Here is an 18,919-nt window from a genome sequence, read left to right as displayed (position 1 = left end):
TTTTTATGCAACATTTCTTAAAAGAACCACATTGGATTGGCTTTTAATGGAAAAATATGGTGGTAAATTATGGTTCCATTTTTCCGGAGATATTTCAGTTCGCGGTGGGATTTTTTTTGGCGTCATAAGTAACAGATGAAATAAAATTAGAAATCTGCTTAACTGACTGCGCAAAAATTATTCATTTTATTTATAGTCACTGATAATGACTTTTACACTATCCTGTAGAGCGCTGGCTTACGCCTCACACTCCGGAACATCCGTTGTCGGTTCTACCGGAACTCAAAACTGGTCATTTAGTATTCTCTTCGAAAATATGGCAAATGGGGTATCAAATGGCAGGATTATCAAGAGCAAATCAATGGCATTCAAGAGCAAAATTGGTAATGAAAACCGCCATAAAAGTACAATAAAACTCACATTGTTGCTTGGGTTTGCTCGTCGCATCTAGCCTTGTCACCACGGATCTTCTACATCGTCTCGTCTTTGCGACAGATCTCTTGCAGTGCTCGACGCCAAACATCTGAGGTTCTAGCTGTTCGAATAGCACTCTGTCATCACCCACGTTATCTAGTGATCTGCAGTTCCAGATACCAAACATCCATTGTATGTGGTTATTTCGTCACATTTGTCTATGTCGAATAACGTAGTAATTTTGTTTAGGCACGCTGCCGAGTCCGTGATTAACTGTAGTACCGAGCGATTACTATACCCACAGGTGGGTGCTGTAACCCTTGGTGTCCCAGCTAGCATTTTCATAAGTATAAAAAAGGTAAAAATCAGCATTACGTACAGATATACATGCTAAATAAATCGTATTTCATGCGCAAAATTGGCATATCCGTACTATTTTGGAGGCGATATACGTGATTACGAATAATTTTGAGCGTTACGACTATATAAGTATTTATATACGATAATATCCGATTAAGCGCGAGACGCTTCGTACTACTCTACGATTTTGTGCTGAAAATCGTATGTATGTCAGCCATTATCATTATATACGACAGAAAATCAACTTGATCCAACTTTATCCAGCTTTAGTTACGATTTCGAGTTTGTTAGGAGATATTTTCGATAGTTTTCGTACATTGATATTCGAGTTGGTGCTAGCTGGGGTACATGTGACAAAGAAAAGCCCATACATCACAAAATATTAACGAAAAGTGCAGATCGGTTTAGAAAATTTCTGGTGAACCGCAAGGGAGTAACATCGCACGTCTGCTGCTTTTACAATTCAACTAAACTGAACTTTCACATCATTTATTCAGGCACAATTAAACTAATTTTTTTTTTTTGTAATAGAATATGTAAAGTAAGCAAGGCAATGCTCAATGCTTTTCATTTACTTCTGTTATTTATTTATAAGTCTTGTTAATAAGGGACCCCCCCCCCCAGGAAGTTGGTTTGAAAAATCGGGGGCAAAAAATAATTTGTAGGATTTGAGTTAAATTTTTTTTTATAAAATCAAGTGACTGTGGGCTCGGCTCTTCGAACAGTGAAATTTCCGAAAATCGGCCAAAAAAATTTTCTTCGTTTTTGTCTTTTTTTCATAGATTTCTAAAGATTTCTAAATAATAACGTACATATTAAAAGCAAGAATAGATTTGGTTTTCACGTTTAAACTTTAAGTAAAAATGACTAAAATCCATATTTTTTTTGCTCGATTAAAAAATTCTCTTTGTTTTCTTTTTGACCCCAACTGATCGCAGTGATGAGTCCACACATGAAAAAAAATGAAAGAAAAACGGAAAACCAAACATATTCCCTTAAAAATTAACATAAATAGGTACATCAATCGCCTCCTAGAAAATTTTTAGCAAACTCTGCGTTATACTAGAACGCAAGATTCAACGGAGAGAGCAAGGACGTGCAACGATTCGAAGAGCACACGCCCTCCCCAGTACGTTGTAACCAGTACTGAAATCCAATTAAACTCCCATTCGTTGGCTTTCATCTTCAGACTAAGTGCATTAGTTGACGGAAATAGCATAAAGCAATTTCCTTCAGCTGCCATCATCCCAGTCGCCAGTCGAGCCACACGATTGGTCAAAGTAAACCGGGATGAGGCACGATGAAGCATGCGGGCACAGACTTTGGCGAAAGCTTATCAGCATGCTTGGTTTATCGTGCTAAATACTTCAGTGAAAAAAGGACTACTTAACTAAAGAGTTGGAAATTGTTTAAAAGTGGAAGAAATGAACCAATTGGTTAATTGTTTTGGAATAGAGACTTCAAATTTGAATGGAATCAAAAGTCGAAATTGATACAATAAAGGTAAACAGCCCCTGGGTTTATTATGTTGATGATAGAAAAAAAATTGTCTTCACACCTAGAAGATATTTTTTTCTGCCTCTATAAAGCAAATCCCCCAGGCGAAGTGTGAAAACGGATTGTCCGATTGGTGAAAGCTGTCATCAGAGCTATGAACGGTCAACACCCTCTGCTGTAAGCTAGGGGTAGGATGAAACTCTAGACAACTATAATCATTTAAGCTCTGAGGTGATGATTAACTACCACCGGCCGGGCCGGCTCACGGATACTCCCTTCGGAATGGATGAATCACAAATCCGATGCACACAACCTTTTTCTCTGTGGCATCTCGTGTGTTTTTGTCGTGACTATATGAATGACTTTATGATATTGCTTGAATGGTTTTGATAAGATGAATATTTTTTTAAAGGAAAGTAATTAAATTTATAAATTAGTTTGTGTTATAGTAACAAAAAATACAAGATATGAGTGGAAAGTTGTATTATAAGAGATCCATAGATAATTGTAAAAACAATTATAAATGGTAAGATTAATCGTACTGCTGATTGCATACAAACAATTATAAGGCAAGCATAAAATGGAAAAACAAATCCTACGACTTCTAAGTTCAAGCACGTTCTATAGTTAGAGCAGCGACTCTGTCAACCTAAAGCGACTGAATAGAAACAGCTTTATGGTGTCGCAAAATTACGGCAATATATTTGCTTTAATAAGGTTCTCCTTGCAGTCGAAAATCGATACTTGGTTGTCGCCTAGAACGGAGAAAGACAAGCAACCGTGTCCGTGTCCCGTCGACAATGCAAGCAAATGAGCTAGCTTTCAGAAAAACGTGTTCCGGCAAAGGGAAAAACATCACACGCCAGCAGCCGGAAGACGGACCGAAAGCTCATTCGAGCGAAGCAAGCAATTTACTCGCTCAAGGAGGTTTGTCCTACAACTCCGGCAAAGAATGGAACCGTTATTCTTGTTTCATCAGTTGTGAAATTGGTAATAGTGTAAGTCATCATTTCGAGCGCGATTCTTTGGCAGATATCTTGTGAAATAGTTTCTCGCTCCTTGATATTTGGAGGAGCCGAGTGACTATCAGACTACGACGACGGAGGAAAAGTTATGAAATTGAGGTTATATAAATACTGAATGTTCGGAAAGTAAACTCTGCTATTTTTAGAATCTACTTCATCCTTCAATAAAGACTGAGAATAACTGTCATTCTTTGTATTCAGCTGTCAAAGCCAGTTCGACGCTTTTGTTCAGTATTTTATACCGGTTTGAAAAATTTAACATTTTTGTTCAAATTGTTTTCAACATTTCTAGACTGATAAAACCATTAAATCAGCATATTTAATTTGCAACTTACCCTCGGTTTCTTAGCGTATTGACCCGTTCGAACATCCCGGATTGTGGCAATGTCCAGCAGATCCATTTCGTGATTTTGATCCACCCAATACAAATAGAAGCCTTTGGCGTCAACACGAACTGTCACAGGAGTGCCATTGCAAGAATCCTGAAATTAGAGAAGATAAGAAAGCACATGAAATGTTAGAATTACTGAAAAATAATAATAAAGTTATATAAGTTATTATTAAACAAGTCAAAATTGAAAATAAACGATCCAAATATAAATTCCTAAGTGGAATGAAAAAGGTCGACATCGATTGATCACTTATCTCACTACCCAACTCAAATAATAATAGAAAATCAATAAAATTAAAATAAACTCTGCAGCCAATCACGATTTTAAATCAGCTGGAAACCGATTTTGCGATAGCCACAAACAAAAACGGCGACCAACATCAAAATAAATGTCACCAATATTGATCCCTTGTTTAGTACGCCCATGCGAATTCATAGCCGTAATTACGTCGCCTGTCGGTTTCAATGCGAATCTAAATTCGTCTCAAGACACTTCGAAGGGAAAAACGAAACGATGATTTGAATAAGATGAATGGTTATTTGAAAGGATAAGCATCATTCATCAAACTTGAATCTCGTTCTGGGAGTTGCACGCGATGGTGCTTCGGATAGCCACCGGAGTATAGAATTGGAAGCATTTCTCAGCACACCGCAGCTCAGGAGTGATTCGAACAGATAAAAAGCTACAATTAACACAGATTTCGTTGTAAAGCTCATTATGAGCCCTTAGACCACCAGACCGAAACTACTATCTCGTTTCCCGCATTTCAGAATCAACGATGGCGTAAATGCCACCACTTCAAAAGGATTAATCTCCAAGTTAACGGTTTGCAGGATCAAAAACTACGCCTCAGGGCGGATCAGTTTAAGGGCAATTACAATCTAACCAAAGAGGTTTTCGGTTTCAACGAAACAAATCAGTCCAATCTTAAATACTGATTCGTGATTATCTGCTGGTGCCATAGAATATTATTCGTCAGATTATGCTTCCAATATCAATCAATATCTGTCTGAAATTACATAATGAATAAAAACAATACTATCCAAATGCAGCCGCTGAGAAATTTTCGAACTTGAACAGCAGTTAGTTTAAATGCTGATAGGATTTTATTTATTCATTTATTTTATTTAATACATTCATCTGACAATGTCTTAATGCAGGTCAAACAAACTCTTATAAAGCATCAGTTCTTGACAATTTGAACAAAAATTCGAGTAATTTTTTTATAGTTTTGATTATTACTAGTGCTTATGTGTTGTTCTAATCCATCCCTGTAACTAAGAAATGGTCCAATAAGTTCCATATCATTGCTTATATTAGACCGAACGAGATTCTGACAATTGGTGTGACATTTTGACATGAAAGAGACGCTGGACGAATTTTTGGGTGATCAGCAATAACAGAGACCAAAATTTGAAATCACGCTTATTTATCACGGATCTCCTAAAACGCGTATAAAAGCACATCAATTTAGTTCGAAATAAAAATGTCGCAAAACACGGTACAGAAATGTGCTAAAGATTCTGTAAAGCTACTTAGGTGTATTCATTCCTAACGACGACGATACATTCAACTTTCAATGATCCCCAGGACAAGGAACTAATCCACTCGAATCTCCTTTGGTTTTTACTCGTAAAATATCTTTATTGACTGTGTAAGCTTGAAGAAACATAAAATATCACTTTTGATTGTGGTTCGTAAACGTATACGCTTTCCTCGGCTGCTCTCTGCATAGTATTTCCGGCGAAGACACAAGGGTAGCATTTCTCTGAAGTGGCCTCTGTCACTTTCTCATCCCGATTCCGAATTGCAGACAAATAGCACCCGATGACGACGAGGACCACGACGAAAAACTTGAAAACTGCTCTCCGTTGCGCTTTCACGTTGCGTGTAGATGTTTTCTTTATCGTTTATTTTTCCACTTGGCTAAACTTCATCCGGTATTTCTTTTTTTTCTGTGTTTTCCCCAAGTATCAGGTCAATTGGATTCGGGTGAAATGAAAGTCAACAAGTATATGGCTACCATTTAGATTCGCCAAACATAAGTGGTAGGTAGGTAGGTGAACGTTAGAAAAATGGCTTCCATTGTGGGTGGTATATCGTAATAAATAAAATATTGAATGTGGAAATATGCCCTCATAATAGGGCAATCCAGTTGATAAGTTCATTACATGTTTCAATATGTAGGGTTACAGACCTATTTTTGTTACTCTAAGCACGTTCCGTACTTTATTCCGAGCTTTTGATGAAATTATATCTGCAAGTATTCAAAGCATTGACACGAGACGAATTTTATACTTCCTGCCTGGCCACTGGACATGTGCACTCAATTAGACAGGTACAATTTATGGGAACTTATATTTTTTAGAAAAACAAATCTCAGCCAGTTTGTCACATGTAAGATAGCTTCGTCACACACAAGATTTTCATTCGTCTATTATGGACAGAAAGTAATCGTTCACCCAAATCGATGTATTTATTAGTTGAATTGTGTGCACGAGCTATCTTACTGTACTGGTTCTCTGCTGAAAATAGTTTAGGCTACTCTTTCATCGGACATTCTAGGTCTCACCCGCTATTCTGACGCAAGATTTCGGTCCATCCAGCGTCGCACGAATCGCGTCGTTGGAAAACCAAAATAAAAGCATTGTCTGCCACAACTTATTTCGACTAACTGAATGGTACGCTGCTTTAAAGTCCGCAAATAGATGATGAGTTTGCAAGTTGTACTCCCCGAACTTGTCTAATCTAGTTGGCCATTATCTTAATTGAGTTTTTCTAGTTTTCTAGATGATGAGAGTTTTGGCTCCGGTCTAGGCTCTCTATATCTCTCTTTGTTCCGAAGTGTAGCCGAAGTGAGCACGCGATTTCTAGCTTGGCTTCTCGTCACTCATTCTCTGGCATTCGGCATCAAACAGGCTGTTAGGCTGTCTTCCACTCGTCGTGCTTACTTATATCTTCTTCCCTTTCGTCCTACTGTTCTGCGATTTGTTTAATAAGTTTTATGATGTATTCCCGTCAACCGCTAGATGTCGACACGCTTGCCATTTTCATAAACAAGACCAGAAAGTTCTCGATCGGGTTCAGATCCGGAGGTTATGAGCACACAGTATTATCTCGGGGGAAAACATAATCTGGGCCCATCAATGCCTTGCCGTGTTCAATCAACCTTATCTCCAGCATTTTTACGTAGTCCTCCGACTTCATTTTCATTGTAATCCATACCAAAGGAAGCATTACTTTAAAGGAAAATCTTCCTCCACACATGACTGCACCTCCACCTAGGGTACCCCACCCGGGGTATTTTCGGCCCATTAAACCTGAACAATATTCAGAAAATACTTCGAAACTATATTTATTCGAGACAAGATTTTATACAAATTGGTAATTAGCATAACATTTACTTAATTAATAAAGTCTTAATAAAACGCTATTAATAAAAACGCTATTTGAGGTATAGTCGCCAGAAATGATGAAGTTGCTGCGACTATTTTGGGCCCATTCTTCATCGAGGTGACTGTGTTGTTAAAAATTTCCGGCAGACCGAAGGCGCCTGTATGATACAAACCATAACTGTTATAAAATAATCCCCCGAATAACTCAATAATTGGTACTGTGCGGGCTCCCACCGTAATTACTTAATTGCGCATAGCATAGACCGCCCGTGAGTTGCCCGCGATTGATCTAGATCAGCTGAAATTGCTCAACGAACCATCAGAATGATGCTTGAGAGTAGCAGACATTCTCAGTGTGCATTTTATGGTGATCTAATTCTTTGTGATAATCAATAGCAAAGCTGGTCACGTTCGGTTGAATTGGAAAATTTCGAGATAGACCAAAAATATATTAGGTTGTGCAATAATATGTGAAGCTCACGCCAAGGCTCTTTCGGTTGGTACCCGAATGTTGTACTCACTAAACAACTGCCGCCCGTTATATTAGGTAGTCTAATAGCTAGTTTTGTTTTATGCTCACAATTTCTATCATTCCGTATACGCACCAGACACTCCTATTGGCCGATATTATTTTTGTATGACTGCTCAAAGTGGTGCTATTTTTATTTGATTTCGCACTATTTTATATATATATTAAGATTGTATGTTTGTACTTTACCAAATAACCCGTATGATTTTTCAAAACATCAATAACAAGTAAACAGATGATAAGCAACAAGAAACCAGAATTGTAACCTAGAAGTTTGTGAAAATAATGTAGAAAATTATAACGGTGTATTTTTATTTTACTTAGTGTATATTGCAGGAACGTAGACGAAAGCATTCAGCACCCTATGGGGAAAGCTTAATGTACTGTGAAAATGATCGTTGTTTGCTTATATGCAACCAACCTTTTGCTAAAGTATTTTCTTATTCAGTATCCACTGTTAAAACATCAACCAAAACCTTTACCCGATTTGATTTTATCAACAACAATGAAAACCACAGACGAAATTGTTTACGCAGGACAAATATCTTTCGAAAGTTTTCCATCCACCTAGGGATTTGGAATTCTTGGATATTCTTAGGGATTTGGCAATATTCCTATTTATTTCTAACAATAGTAGAGACTCGAACATGGCGACTGGATTGTTAGACAAGCATCGATGCTCAGGAAAAACACATTTCAACGGAAATACTATCAGCTGCCGTCGTTTATCATTATTTTGCTGTTGAAAACAGTATTCCATTCAATTATTTGACGCTAGCCTGTGCCACAATTTTTGGGACGACTTTTGGAAGCAGCTATTTAAGTTGATTTTATCTAATTTTAAATAAAGTCAAAACAATAGATAGTTAATTAAGTCTGTCACAATATCACGTTGTTGCAACCTAGCATTGGAACAACTAAATAGTGCAACCAGAAACCGTAGCAACACCGTCACGCTTTCACAGTGTGTAGAGTTCGCGGATTTTGTACAGTTCAGAAACCTAATTCAATCAATCCACTTCGCTTCATCACAATGCCGCGATATCAACGCTGTCAGCGTAGCACACATGACGACCGTAATAAACTGTGCACCGTAGAAAATGGAACTCATCAAACTTATGAGTCCCGCGCATCGGACGAACATCGACCTCAATTTGCCCAGCAGCCAGCAGGTGCGTTTTTGTGTGCACTTCATGGTACAAACGCGATATGAATCCTTACAGTTAACCGTTCGTACCTATCCACCAGCAGCTGGGGAACATTCTGTATAGTGAAACGACGACAATGACGGATGTACCGGGTGGAATATTCATATCAGGCCTGGATTCATCGATGCATGCGTAAAAGGAGCATGCAGTCGAGAGTTTCTGACAAAAATATGAATATTAAACGTCGGAATTCATTGTTCGTGGGTAGCCTCTCTTTCGGATGCGCTTGACACCACTGGCCTGGCAGTAACATAAAGGCATAAGGACATATGTTTCCACAGTTGCACCAGCAGCGGGCTGAATTTGCACGTTTACGAGTGGAGAGAATCAGTTACACATATACGAATCATGAATGAAACGAAGCGTTTAACTTTGGATATCCTGCGGTCGGAATATCGTTAAACTTTTTGTGAAAATGAATTATTGATTTATTTAGAAAGTTTCCGATACAGACATTGTGCTCTACAGCTTTTTTGTCAAACATGCCGGTTGATTTTCCACCTGGTTTGTGGCATTTCTTCCAATCACATACAAAATATGTAAATTTTCCCCCTAAATTGGAAGACGTTTTGATAGAATCCGCTTTGGGTATGGTTAGGGGACACTAATAGGCAACGTATGAATGTCAACATTTGGTCCCAGTGTTTGCCTAATTAATGAAATTTTCTGTTTTTGTAATGCGGTAAAATCCTACGGGATCTAAATATTTACTTGTCTTTCGTTGTAAAATGTACGATAAAACTTGTCATAAATCTTTCTTCATCCTAGGGAAACCCTTTTTCGCAATACCTACCAACCGGGAGAGCCAATAGATAAAATAAATTATCGGCTATGACAACCTCCGGCTGAAGATAAAATCTGACAGCTTGTTGAATCAAAAGCTTTGTGCAAATGTGGGACGGGGTTTGCCAGTTTCGGCCCGCATTGTCTGTTGAAGTTTAATAGCCTTCCTAACTGAGACGGAAGGCATCAAATAGGAAATTTGCGCTGCGCATGTGACAAAATTTCATTACCATCATATGTAGCGATGTAACGAACTTTAATAGGCGATAGATATAAAATGAAACCCTTACCACCGTCGTCGGTTTGCGCCTGTTTGCTAATGAGATTTCCTAAGTTCGGCTAAAAATGCATGAACTTTAGAGCATGGCAAAAGCTAATAACCGAAAGCTTCTTTCCGTTATATTTGTGTACTCTAATGTTTCTAACTTTGAAATAGCAGTAAATCTGAAAACAAATCTTTATGATTACAAAATCCTGCCTAGAAAAAAAGCGGCTATAAAATTGGTTGAAGCTATTTATTGGTTGAAGCGGAGAGAAAAGTGCGTACATTCGAAATAAGAAATAAAATCTAACAATAAAAGTGATGCTGGTCGGAATAATTAATAGTTGAAGGATTCAAAAGAATCCAACAAAAAGGTAAAACTTTGGTACTCAATTACGCGTGTGCCATTTTTATCAAATGTATATGTACACCCTTAAATAAGTGACCCTCTTTATGTAAAACCGCATATTAGAACACTATTTTTTCTTCCAGAGTACGTTAAGAAGGAAACCGAGGAGGTGAGACGAACAGCCAGTACATTTTGAAGCAAGTTTTGTTGGACGACAGGTGAATGACGTTATCCATGTATATATCACGCATAGTGATAAAGATAACAAGGCAATGCATTGTTGATTAGTCATTTGCGTAGAGATAACGAGTCTTCACAAATCCTACTACTCTAATATCATGATATCTATGTAGACAGATACAAGAAGCTTACAAGTCATAACATCGTAATTAGCAGTGTAAACGAAACGTTGTAGAGCAGATTTTTTTTTCAACCGAATTTCAAAAAGAACACAAAGTACATCCTTAGAACGCAAATTGTCACGCCCAATAACCACTAGCGTAACAATGCTGGAGCACACTGGATCACGTGTCCCCCCCTCCCCCCCCCCCTTCTGCACACAGCTTGATGTCGTACACAATGATTTGGGGATGATGCTCTATGTTTGGTTAAATTACAATTCTCTGCTTATAACGTACGTTTTTTTATAACTAATGTATGCCTGATGACTAGCTACTTAAAAACCCACGAACCGGAATCTAATTGTCAAAATTATAGTACAGTTTGGATCGAGGGATCTAAGTATTTTATGGTATTTCGCACACGGCCGTAGTTTATGGACTTATGACAGAAAACAATATTTAACAAATTCAAAATGCAAAATTTGCAAATCAAAAATAATACAAAAAGGTTTCAGAAATGGCCTACAAAAATTAAAAAAATTATTCGTCAATAAATCGAATTTATTGTGGTTCCTAAATTTGAACGATTCCTCAAACTAACGAGGTTACTTTTTGAACAACCTTCAATATGCTGAAAGTTATATGAACTGGCCGCCCTGTTCTTTGTTATTATTTTAGTGATTTGATTTACTGTCAGCAAGTACCGAATATTCCGTTCTGCGATCGAATTTTTATCAGAATCTTTAGTAAAATGGAATGTAATAATACAAAAAAGACGCTATAATAAAGTAAAACCAAATCCGCGAAAACAAACAAAAATAAAAGAATAAAAAATACCCAAAAATACGACAAAAAATAAACAATAACACAAAAAAGGCCCCAAAAAGCACAGCATTGACGGCACAAACGAAGAAAAAACAAAAAATTACACAATAATAAAATAACCCCAAGAGCCCCAAAAAGGCACAATCATAACAAAAAAATTAAAAGAAATATAAAATGGCACCAAAAATTCAAAAATAACAGAGTAATGATTCAAAAATAATAGAAAAATTGCTCAAAATGGTACGAGATATAATTCAATAGTCACGCAAAAATAAACCCAGTGCCTATAAATCCAGTAGTAAGGAGATCCTGCGGCGCATCCAAGCGGGAAATCGGGCCTACTTTGCCCTTCGTAAAAAGCTACGATCAGGAAGCGTACGCCGCCGCACGAAGCTAACAATGTACAAAACCATTATTAGACCGGTAGTTCTTTATGGACTTGAAGCCGTGACGCTGTTTACGGAGGACATACGCGCCCTTGCCGTGTTTGAGCGGAAAGTGCTACGGACGATATTTGGCGGAGTACAAACTGAAAGCGGAGAGTGGCGGAGGCGTATGAATCACGAGCTACAGGCACTGCTTGGGGAGACTCCCATCGTACATCTAGCGAAGGTTAGCAGGCTGCGGTGGGCCGGATACGTCGTAAGGATGCCGGACGACAGTGCGACGAAAATAGTCCTCTTCAACAACCTCACCGGCACCAGGAACAGGGGGCCCAACGTGCACGATGGCTCGACCAGGTCAAAAGCGATTTGCGACTTCTGAGACGACTAGGAAATTGGCGACGAGTGGCCCAAGACCGAGTTGAATGGAGACGAGTGCTTGAAACAGCACGAGCCACCCCGGCTCTATGCTGCTGAAGACGAAGAAGCCTATAAATCCATACATGGGCAAAACACCGAACCGAGCTGCACGGTCGGTACCGTTGCCTAAGACGATTCAACAAACTTAATCTCGTTTTGCATGCCGTTCGCGTACAGGCAAACAAACACGAAGTGTAGGAAGCATTACACCGGTGGCGTAGAATTTGATATATTTTCAGACCCAGTTTTCAATGCTCTCGGTTAGCACATTTCCGAGTGTTACCTGAAATCGGGATCGACCGTAGGCGAGTGTGTCAAGCTTTCAAAAGCACGTATGGAGGCGCTTCATACTTATTCCAATTGGCCGTATGAGTAAAGGAAATAGAAAAAGGAACGAGTTCACACTGATCGGCCAGCATCTATCCGAGAACTTTTACGCAGTAAATGCACGCAATCCCGAGTGTTGCCGACGTGTTAAAACACCGTTGTCTAAAAGACTACACTGAAACGGGTCGAGGGTGCTTTTTCCGAGCGAGCGGTTTATTCGCTATGTAAGCACAAATCGATCTTATGTACTCTCATGGAACTGCCATATGGAAAGTTTGTGAAGATTTGGTGCAAAGTTTTGTCTATCCTTTTCACTCTTTAACAAACCTGTGCACAGACTTCACAAATAGAACAAACTTGGGAAGGTGGCAGCACCGTTTCGCGCACATAGCGAATTTCATCAGGCACGGTCGTAGCGTTCCGACTCAAGTAAATTTCGTGGGGTTTGTGCGACACGTAGTATTTAGTGTTTAGTGTTTAGACATGCCTGCATAAATCTTACATTCAATTAAAGCAATATGCCTGAACTGATTCAAAATATACTGCTCCTCATTCTTTGCTGTTTCTAGTATACAGATGAAATTACCTCAGCATTGCCAACCTGAAACCAACGATTCGAGCGAATCACTTGCGTTCATATTCATGTTGTACTTTACATTCATTCATTCATTCTCGACAGTAGTGTTTGAAATCAAATGTGAATCATTTATTCATTTTGAACTGGCAACAACGCGACAATATCAGTCAAGAGCAAGAAAATTTACTGACAGGTTAGTCGAGAAATCATTCAGCACTGCAATTCATGAATGAATTGTTTTGAAGGGGGGTAATGCTCACTGAAACGGGCCACTACTGACACGAGGTCTTCAAATATTGGAACTTCTGCACTTAATTGGTTGAAAATGGTTAAAAAATAAAAATTATACTTTTGATACCTCGAAATAGTGGACCCCTCGTGCGCCAAGGGGTCTAACAGGTTCAAAAGAAGTTGAATTTTGAGCAAACCTTGAGATCTATAGCATGTGATATTTCATAAATTTGCCATAAAACAACTAACAAATGGCCCGGTTCTGTAAAGAAGAAGAACAGGGCTTTCAAATGGAGTAAATTTTTTTTGGGCGGCCATCTTGGATTTGGTCGCCATATTGAATTTTATCAAACAAACGCCGTTTTCAACATGAGCCCCCCAACCGATTTACATTTTAAGCCCACCATTGGAAAGGTGAAAAAAAATAGTTCAAGAAATATTCATAAAATTAGGTGTGCAATGGCATTAACTGAATAAAACAATATTTGTAGCAAGGTTCACAATTTTCATATAATTTTTGCGATATTTCCAAAAATTTGCTATGAAACAAACTACAAACGACACGGTTTTGTAAAGAGAAGAGATAGGGTTTATGAACGAAGTTAAAAAAAATCGACGGCTTCTGTTGAAAACGGCGATTTTTTGATAAAATCCAATATGGCGACCAAATCCAAGATGGCCGTCACAAAAATTTTACTCCATTTAAAAACCCTGTTCTTCTTCTTTACAGAATCGAGCTATTTGTTAGTTGTTTCATGTCAATTTTTTTTGTTAGATTATAGTCACTTTAACAGATTGTGTTCATGACTTCTTCGGGGTTGGGATTTGAACCCGGGTCCTCGGCGTGAGTGCTAACCACTACTCCGGGACTGACCCCATGGCAAATTTATGAAACATCACATGATATAGATCTCAAGGTTTGCTCAAAATTCAAAATTGGTGACCGAGGGGTCCGCTATGTCGAGGTACCAAAAGTGTAGTTCTTATTTTTTAACCATTTTCAACCAATTAAGCGCAAAAGTCAGTCCTCGTGTCAGTAGTGGCCCCGTTTCAGCGAGAAATACTCAAGGTAGAAAACTGAGAAAGACAAACACTGTCAGCAGTTCAGTAGTCATCTCCATGGGCTGATAGATAAAAAAATACAACGTGCCTAATGCGTTTCATATTCGCCTTCATACAGGGCTGTAAATTTTTGGAGCACTGAATAAAACATACTATAAACAAAAAGATAAAACAAGGACCCAAAAAGGCACAAAAATATCAAGAAAACTGACATAAATACAATACAAAAATGATACGAAACTCGTAATTTTACATATTATCAAAAATAATTTCAACGGTACTGAAATAACATTAACGAGGTATAAACATTAAGCAAAATGTGCATGTTAATTTCTGTTTTTTTTTCGACTGCGAGATTAACTCTGCACTCGCGAGGCATGAATAAAAGTATGGATAAAAGGACTGTCTAACTAAACGAATATTTTTTATGATGATAGTGTTGATCAATGATAGAGGAAAACAATGAAACAAAGGTGTTTATAGTACCTCCAGGGTGAGACAAGATGTGAAGGGAAAAGAGCAAAAAATTAGTTGAGGGGAAGTTGTACGTAGTTCGTTCCTTTTTTTCCAAACTGGGAGAACCGCGAATTAAATCCAGCAATAATGAGAACCAAATTATCACCGGATTCGAACGCAACTTTTCTCTCAAGCCTTGTGAATGGCCGATATTGCGTAACCCTTGAACCACAGAGGACTAATAAAAAAGAACCTCGCTACCAAAGTTATTAACAGCGTGCGATATTTATTTAGACTCCACCATCACTAGCGGTATTAAACTATTTTGAAACACATCTTGTGCTGTACCACGTCTATTGGATTCAACTACTGACCAAGTAGTCTAATTTAACTACTTTTTCCATCCTCAGTCACGGCCCGTCAGCTGATGGTTACGTACTATTTTATCTCAAATGCAAAAATTAGATCTGGCCGATATGTGGTTTCAACGAGACGGCACTACTTGCCACACAGTACGCGAAACAGTGGATCGAAACAATAGAGAGGTAAAATTGAAGGGCAATTATTTGTTCGCTTTAGACCTGTAAATTAGTGTAAAAGTCGCCACTAAATTTCGCTTTTTGTTACCTTTATGTTTAATACATCTATTATGAAGTATACATCGCGGTACACATACATTTATCGATTCGACGAACTGGGTTCAATATTATTTTCTTCAAAAGAATATAGCCAATCTCTAAAGTTTTTTTTTTCGGCGACTTTAATCAGTAAAAAAATTAATGGCGTTAATGCAATAATGGAGATAAGCAAATGAAGCTCGCCCGGATAGAAATGCACAACGAATATTAATGTAAAAACATCAAGATTACTATGAATTTTACTGTTTACAACACTTTCTGCTGTAGCTTCACTGCAAAAGTTTTTGAGTTTTCTATATTACAGTTTACACATACATATTACACAAAGTTCACTGTTTTTGGATTTTATTTGTTCCATACAAAAAGTCGATAAAATTACTATATCAGCACTTAATCACCCCCCCTATTCGTTGTAAAATCGGCGGTTTACATTAAATATTGTTGTGAAAACAGCAATATTTATGGTAATTTCAGTGTAACTTATAGAGCTTTTCACATTTTCTATGACGTTTTTCACTGTTTTGTAACAGTGAAATTCAATGTTTTTAGCTGTACATTTTTATTAGGGTCGTGCACTGAAAATTCCCAACCAGTATCGTACAGTTGATGACGGTCGGAGGATATCTGTACCAATCTTTACCATTTCACTCTACAACTAATAAACTTCATTCAAGTTCATCAACCAGTTTACGGATTCTCGCACTTAATCGAAAATCGATTGCTTTTTACAGTTTCCTCCAGTGCTCGATTCGTAAACCGATTACAATTGTCAGTCTTCTTCAGTGTTCGTGAGGACTGCACCGTCTGGTTTCCTAGACCGGTAGCCGAGGTATCTCGAGGCCAATCAATAGGTCAAGATTATACTGTGATGGTGCTCAGAAATAATTTGAAACGACCGACTGGTAGGTACAAATGGAGAATCTTTTCCTACTTCTATTCTTGCTCGCTAACAAAGCTTAATCGGAACAGTGCTGCAATCGATAGTTTCAACTCTACTACGCTGGAAAACTTTTCAGGCGAGTTTTTGCCCGTCTCCGAACCTGACCGGTATGCTGCGGTTGATGATGGTAGGATCAGATTTAAACTTGTACAATTTTTCATATAGAACAAGGATTCTGCTCTTCTTGCAATATGAGGAAGATCTATGAATGTACCTCTTCGTCGTATTCACGTTATCTAGTTTTGCAGGATTCTTCAATCTAATTGAAAGTAACTTTTTCTAACGTCCAAACTGATTGTCTATTACAGAATGATTTGCACCAAGTTTACCTCATTGGACAACTTAAAAGTTCATCACAATAAAATAATTAGAGGCTATTGTATTGTAGGTATAGAGGCTATTATTTTACTACTTGTAGAATATCAGGAAATATTCAATGCTTTCATTTGCCTCAGGGAATTTGCTCCATCTGCTTGCTTTGAACATCAAAATTGCATTAATGCCATTAATGTTATTCGATTAACTTCTGTGTCCTAGCATACGCAATAATTCCGTATCACTAATTTACAATGCACTATGTTGATTGTTATTAGCAACATTCATGACAACGTTGATTAAATTATGCCTACATTTTCAACGAGAACCGCTCACAATCGCTCCCGTACCGTCCCGGGAGCTTTCGTCGTCGGTAAACAATATCGGTAGGCGAATCCTGCGAGGAACCAATCAACCGTAGGCTGCATCAACAGTCAACACGCGCTGGTGATAGGTATATCGAAATACCACTCGACTGCATCCTACCGGTTTGAGTTAGCGGAAAGCAGCATCACTTAATTTTCTATAATGCACATCAAATTGACATAAATGCAACCATTTAACACATCCCGCGTTGGACCGGAAACTTCGATCGAGAGTGGCGATTCTCACCGGCGCAGCGCTGCTGTTTCCTACTTCACAACAACGGCAGCCATCAACAATCATGAAATTTAATAAATTTTTAATTTCACGCCCACCGCTTCCCACTACTGGCTGGCTGGCTGGCTAACGGGCTGGAGCTATGGGCCGGTGCCGTGTGAACATATTGCATTGCAGAACCGTTTCACTTATTCACTATTATGGTCTCATCGCTGCGAGCTGTCATTGCAATAAATGTGCCATCTTGATTTGTTGATGAAATACCCGACCACAACGCGAGCAATAGCCCGGTAGAAACATAATTTTTAGTGCTATTGCTTTTACATGTGGCGATCTATAAATTATCTACTGTACTTCAGGATTGTTGAGCTTCAGCTTTAAATCAGCTTTTCGGAAAAAATATACTGAAGCTCAAATTACAGTAATTGTGAAACCATTGAAGATACTTCTTTTTTCCCGTTTTTATGGTGTGAATATAAAAAAGACCCCAGTTTATTTATGCTTCTTCCTGAAAAGCTCAAAAATGTTTTCATGACTCATGCAAAAAATGGAAATTTATATTTTTGATGGGGACGCATGGTATCAGTTATTAACTTCGCGAAAATGGCATTTGTGACAAATACAAACCATATCAGCAAAAACTCTATACGTCGCCAAAGACGAATTTATCAATGCATAATAACAGCTTTTCAGAAATAATTAAAACCTACAATCTCTTTGATATTCACGTCATGAAAACACAAATAAATCGTAAATTTCCCCAAGAATATATTTAAAGATGTATAAAGCCCGGCATACGACTTCTAGAACCATTTTACGCACTTCGACTAGCTTTTATAGGTCTTCTTTTGTATTGGGGATGTAAAAACTATTACTTTGTGGCCAACCACATTCTGTTACAGCAACGAACTTAAATTAGAATTATGAGTTTTCCTGCACTAGCAACAATATGCACAGGAGAGTTAACCGAAGAGCATGGCAAACAGAACAGTTAACTTTAGCCCATTGTTTACACAGCCCTTTTGCATTTGTTTCCCTAGGGTAGAACGTGTTGGCATATGGATGGCTGCCATATTCTGTTCAACCTTCCCTTTCTGCATAAACGAACCTCCTATAGTGTCCTCATTGTTGTAAAAGACCATGGTAGTCAATGTCGCTTCTATGGATCACACCCCTTCGTTGTTACAACAACATGTTGCCTGAATACACCTTCAGCTCGTGTCGCACCAGCACTCTTCGAAGGTCATCTCTCTCTCTCTTTCTCTCTCTGGCTCTGTCGCAGTCTCCATCATCCTAAAATACACTCTTCGGCTGGAAACATTCAGAAGACCACCCGTCAGTAAATGTTAGTTGACTACCGGTGGCGCACTGAGTGAACAGAAAAAAAGCGAACTGAACTAACACAATTGACGCCCACTGGCTGTCTACATTCTGCTGGATGCATTAAACCATATCCAGTCTGGGAGTCCAGAGATGGGACCCAGCCGCGTTGCAACCGACCGACCATGCTGGGTAAACATGGCTGATTTATGTGTATTCACGAAGAAGGAAACCAGAGTTGAGTGCTCTTTGTTTTTCCAACCGTCGGTC

General features: G+C 38.4%; 1 protein-coding gene across 3 annotated transcripts in view; it reads right to left on the bottom strand.

Annotated features, from left to right (window-relative positions):
- LOC128743743 (1-phosphatidylinositol 4,5-bisphosphate phosphodiesterase classes I and II) overlaps positions 1-18,919 on the bottom strand; it is a 158,383-nt gene that overhangs the window by 77,587 nt on the left and 61,877 nt on the right. For all 3 annotated transcript variants that reach the window (XM_053840396.1, XM_053840395.1, XM_053840397.1), the window contains exon 3: positions 3,632-3,778. In XM_053840396.1, the coding sequence (XP_053696371.1) occupies positions 3,632-3,778 (147 nt within the window). The remainder of the gene's footprint in view (positions 1-3,631; positions 3,779-18,919) is intronic.

Source organism: Sabethes cyaneus, chromosome 3, assembly GCF_943734655.1.
Source record: "Sabethes cyaneus chromosome 3, idSabCyanKW18_F2, whole genome shotgun sequence".
NCBI lineage: Eukaryota > Metazoa > Arthropoda > Insecta > Diptera > Culicidae > Sabethes > Sabethes cyaneus.
The sequence above is the reverse complement of the archived record's forward strand: the minus strand, read 5'-3'. Positions and strand labels throughout refer to the sequence as shown.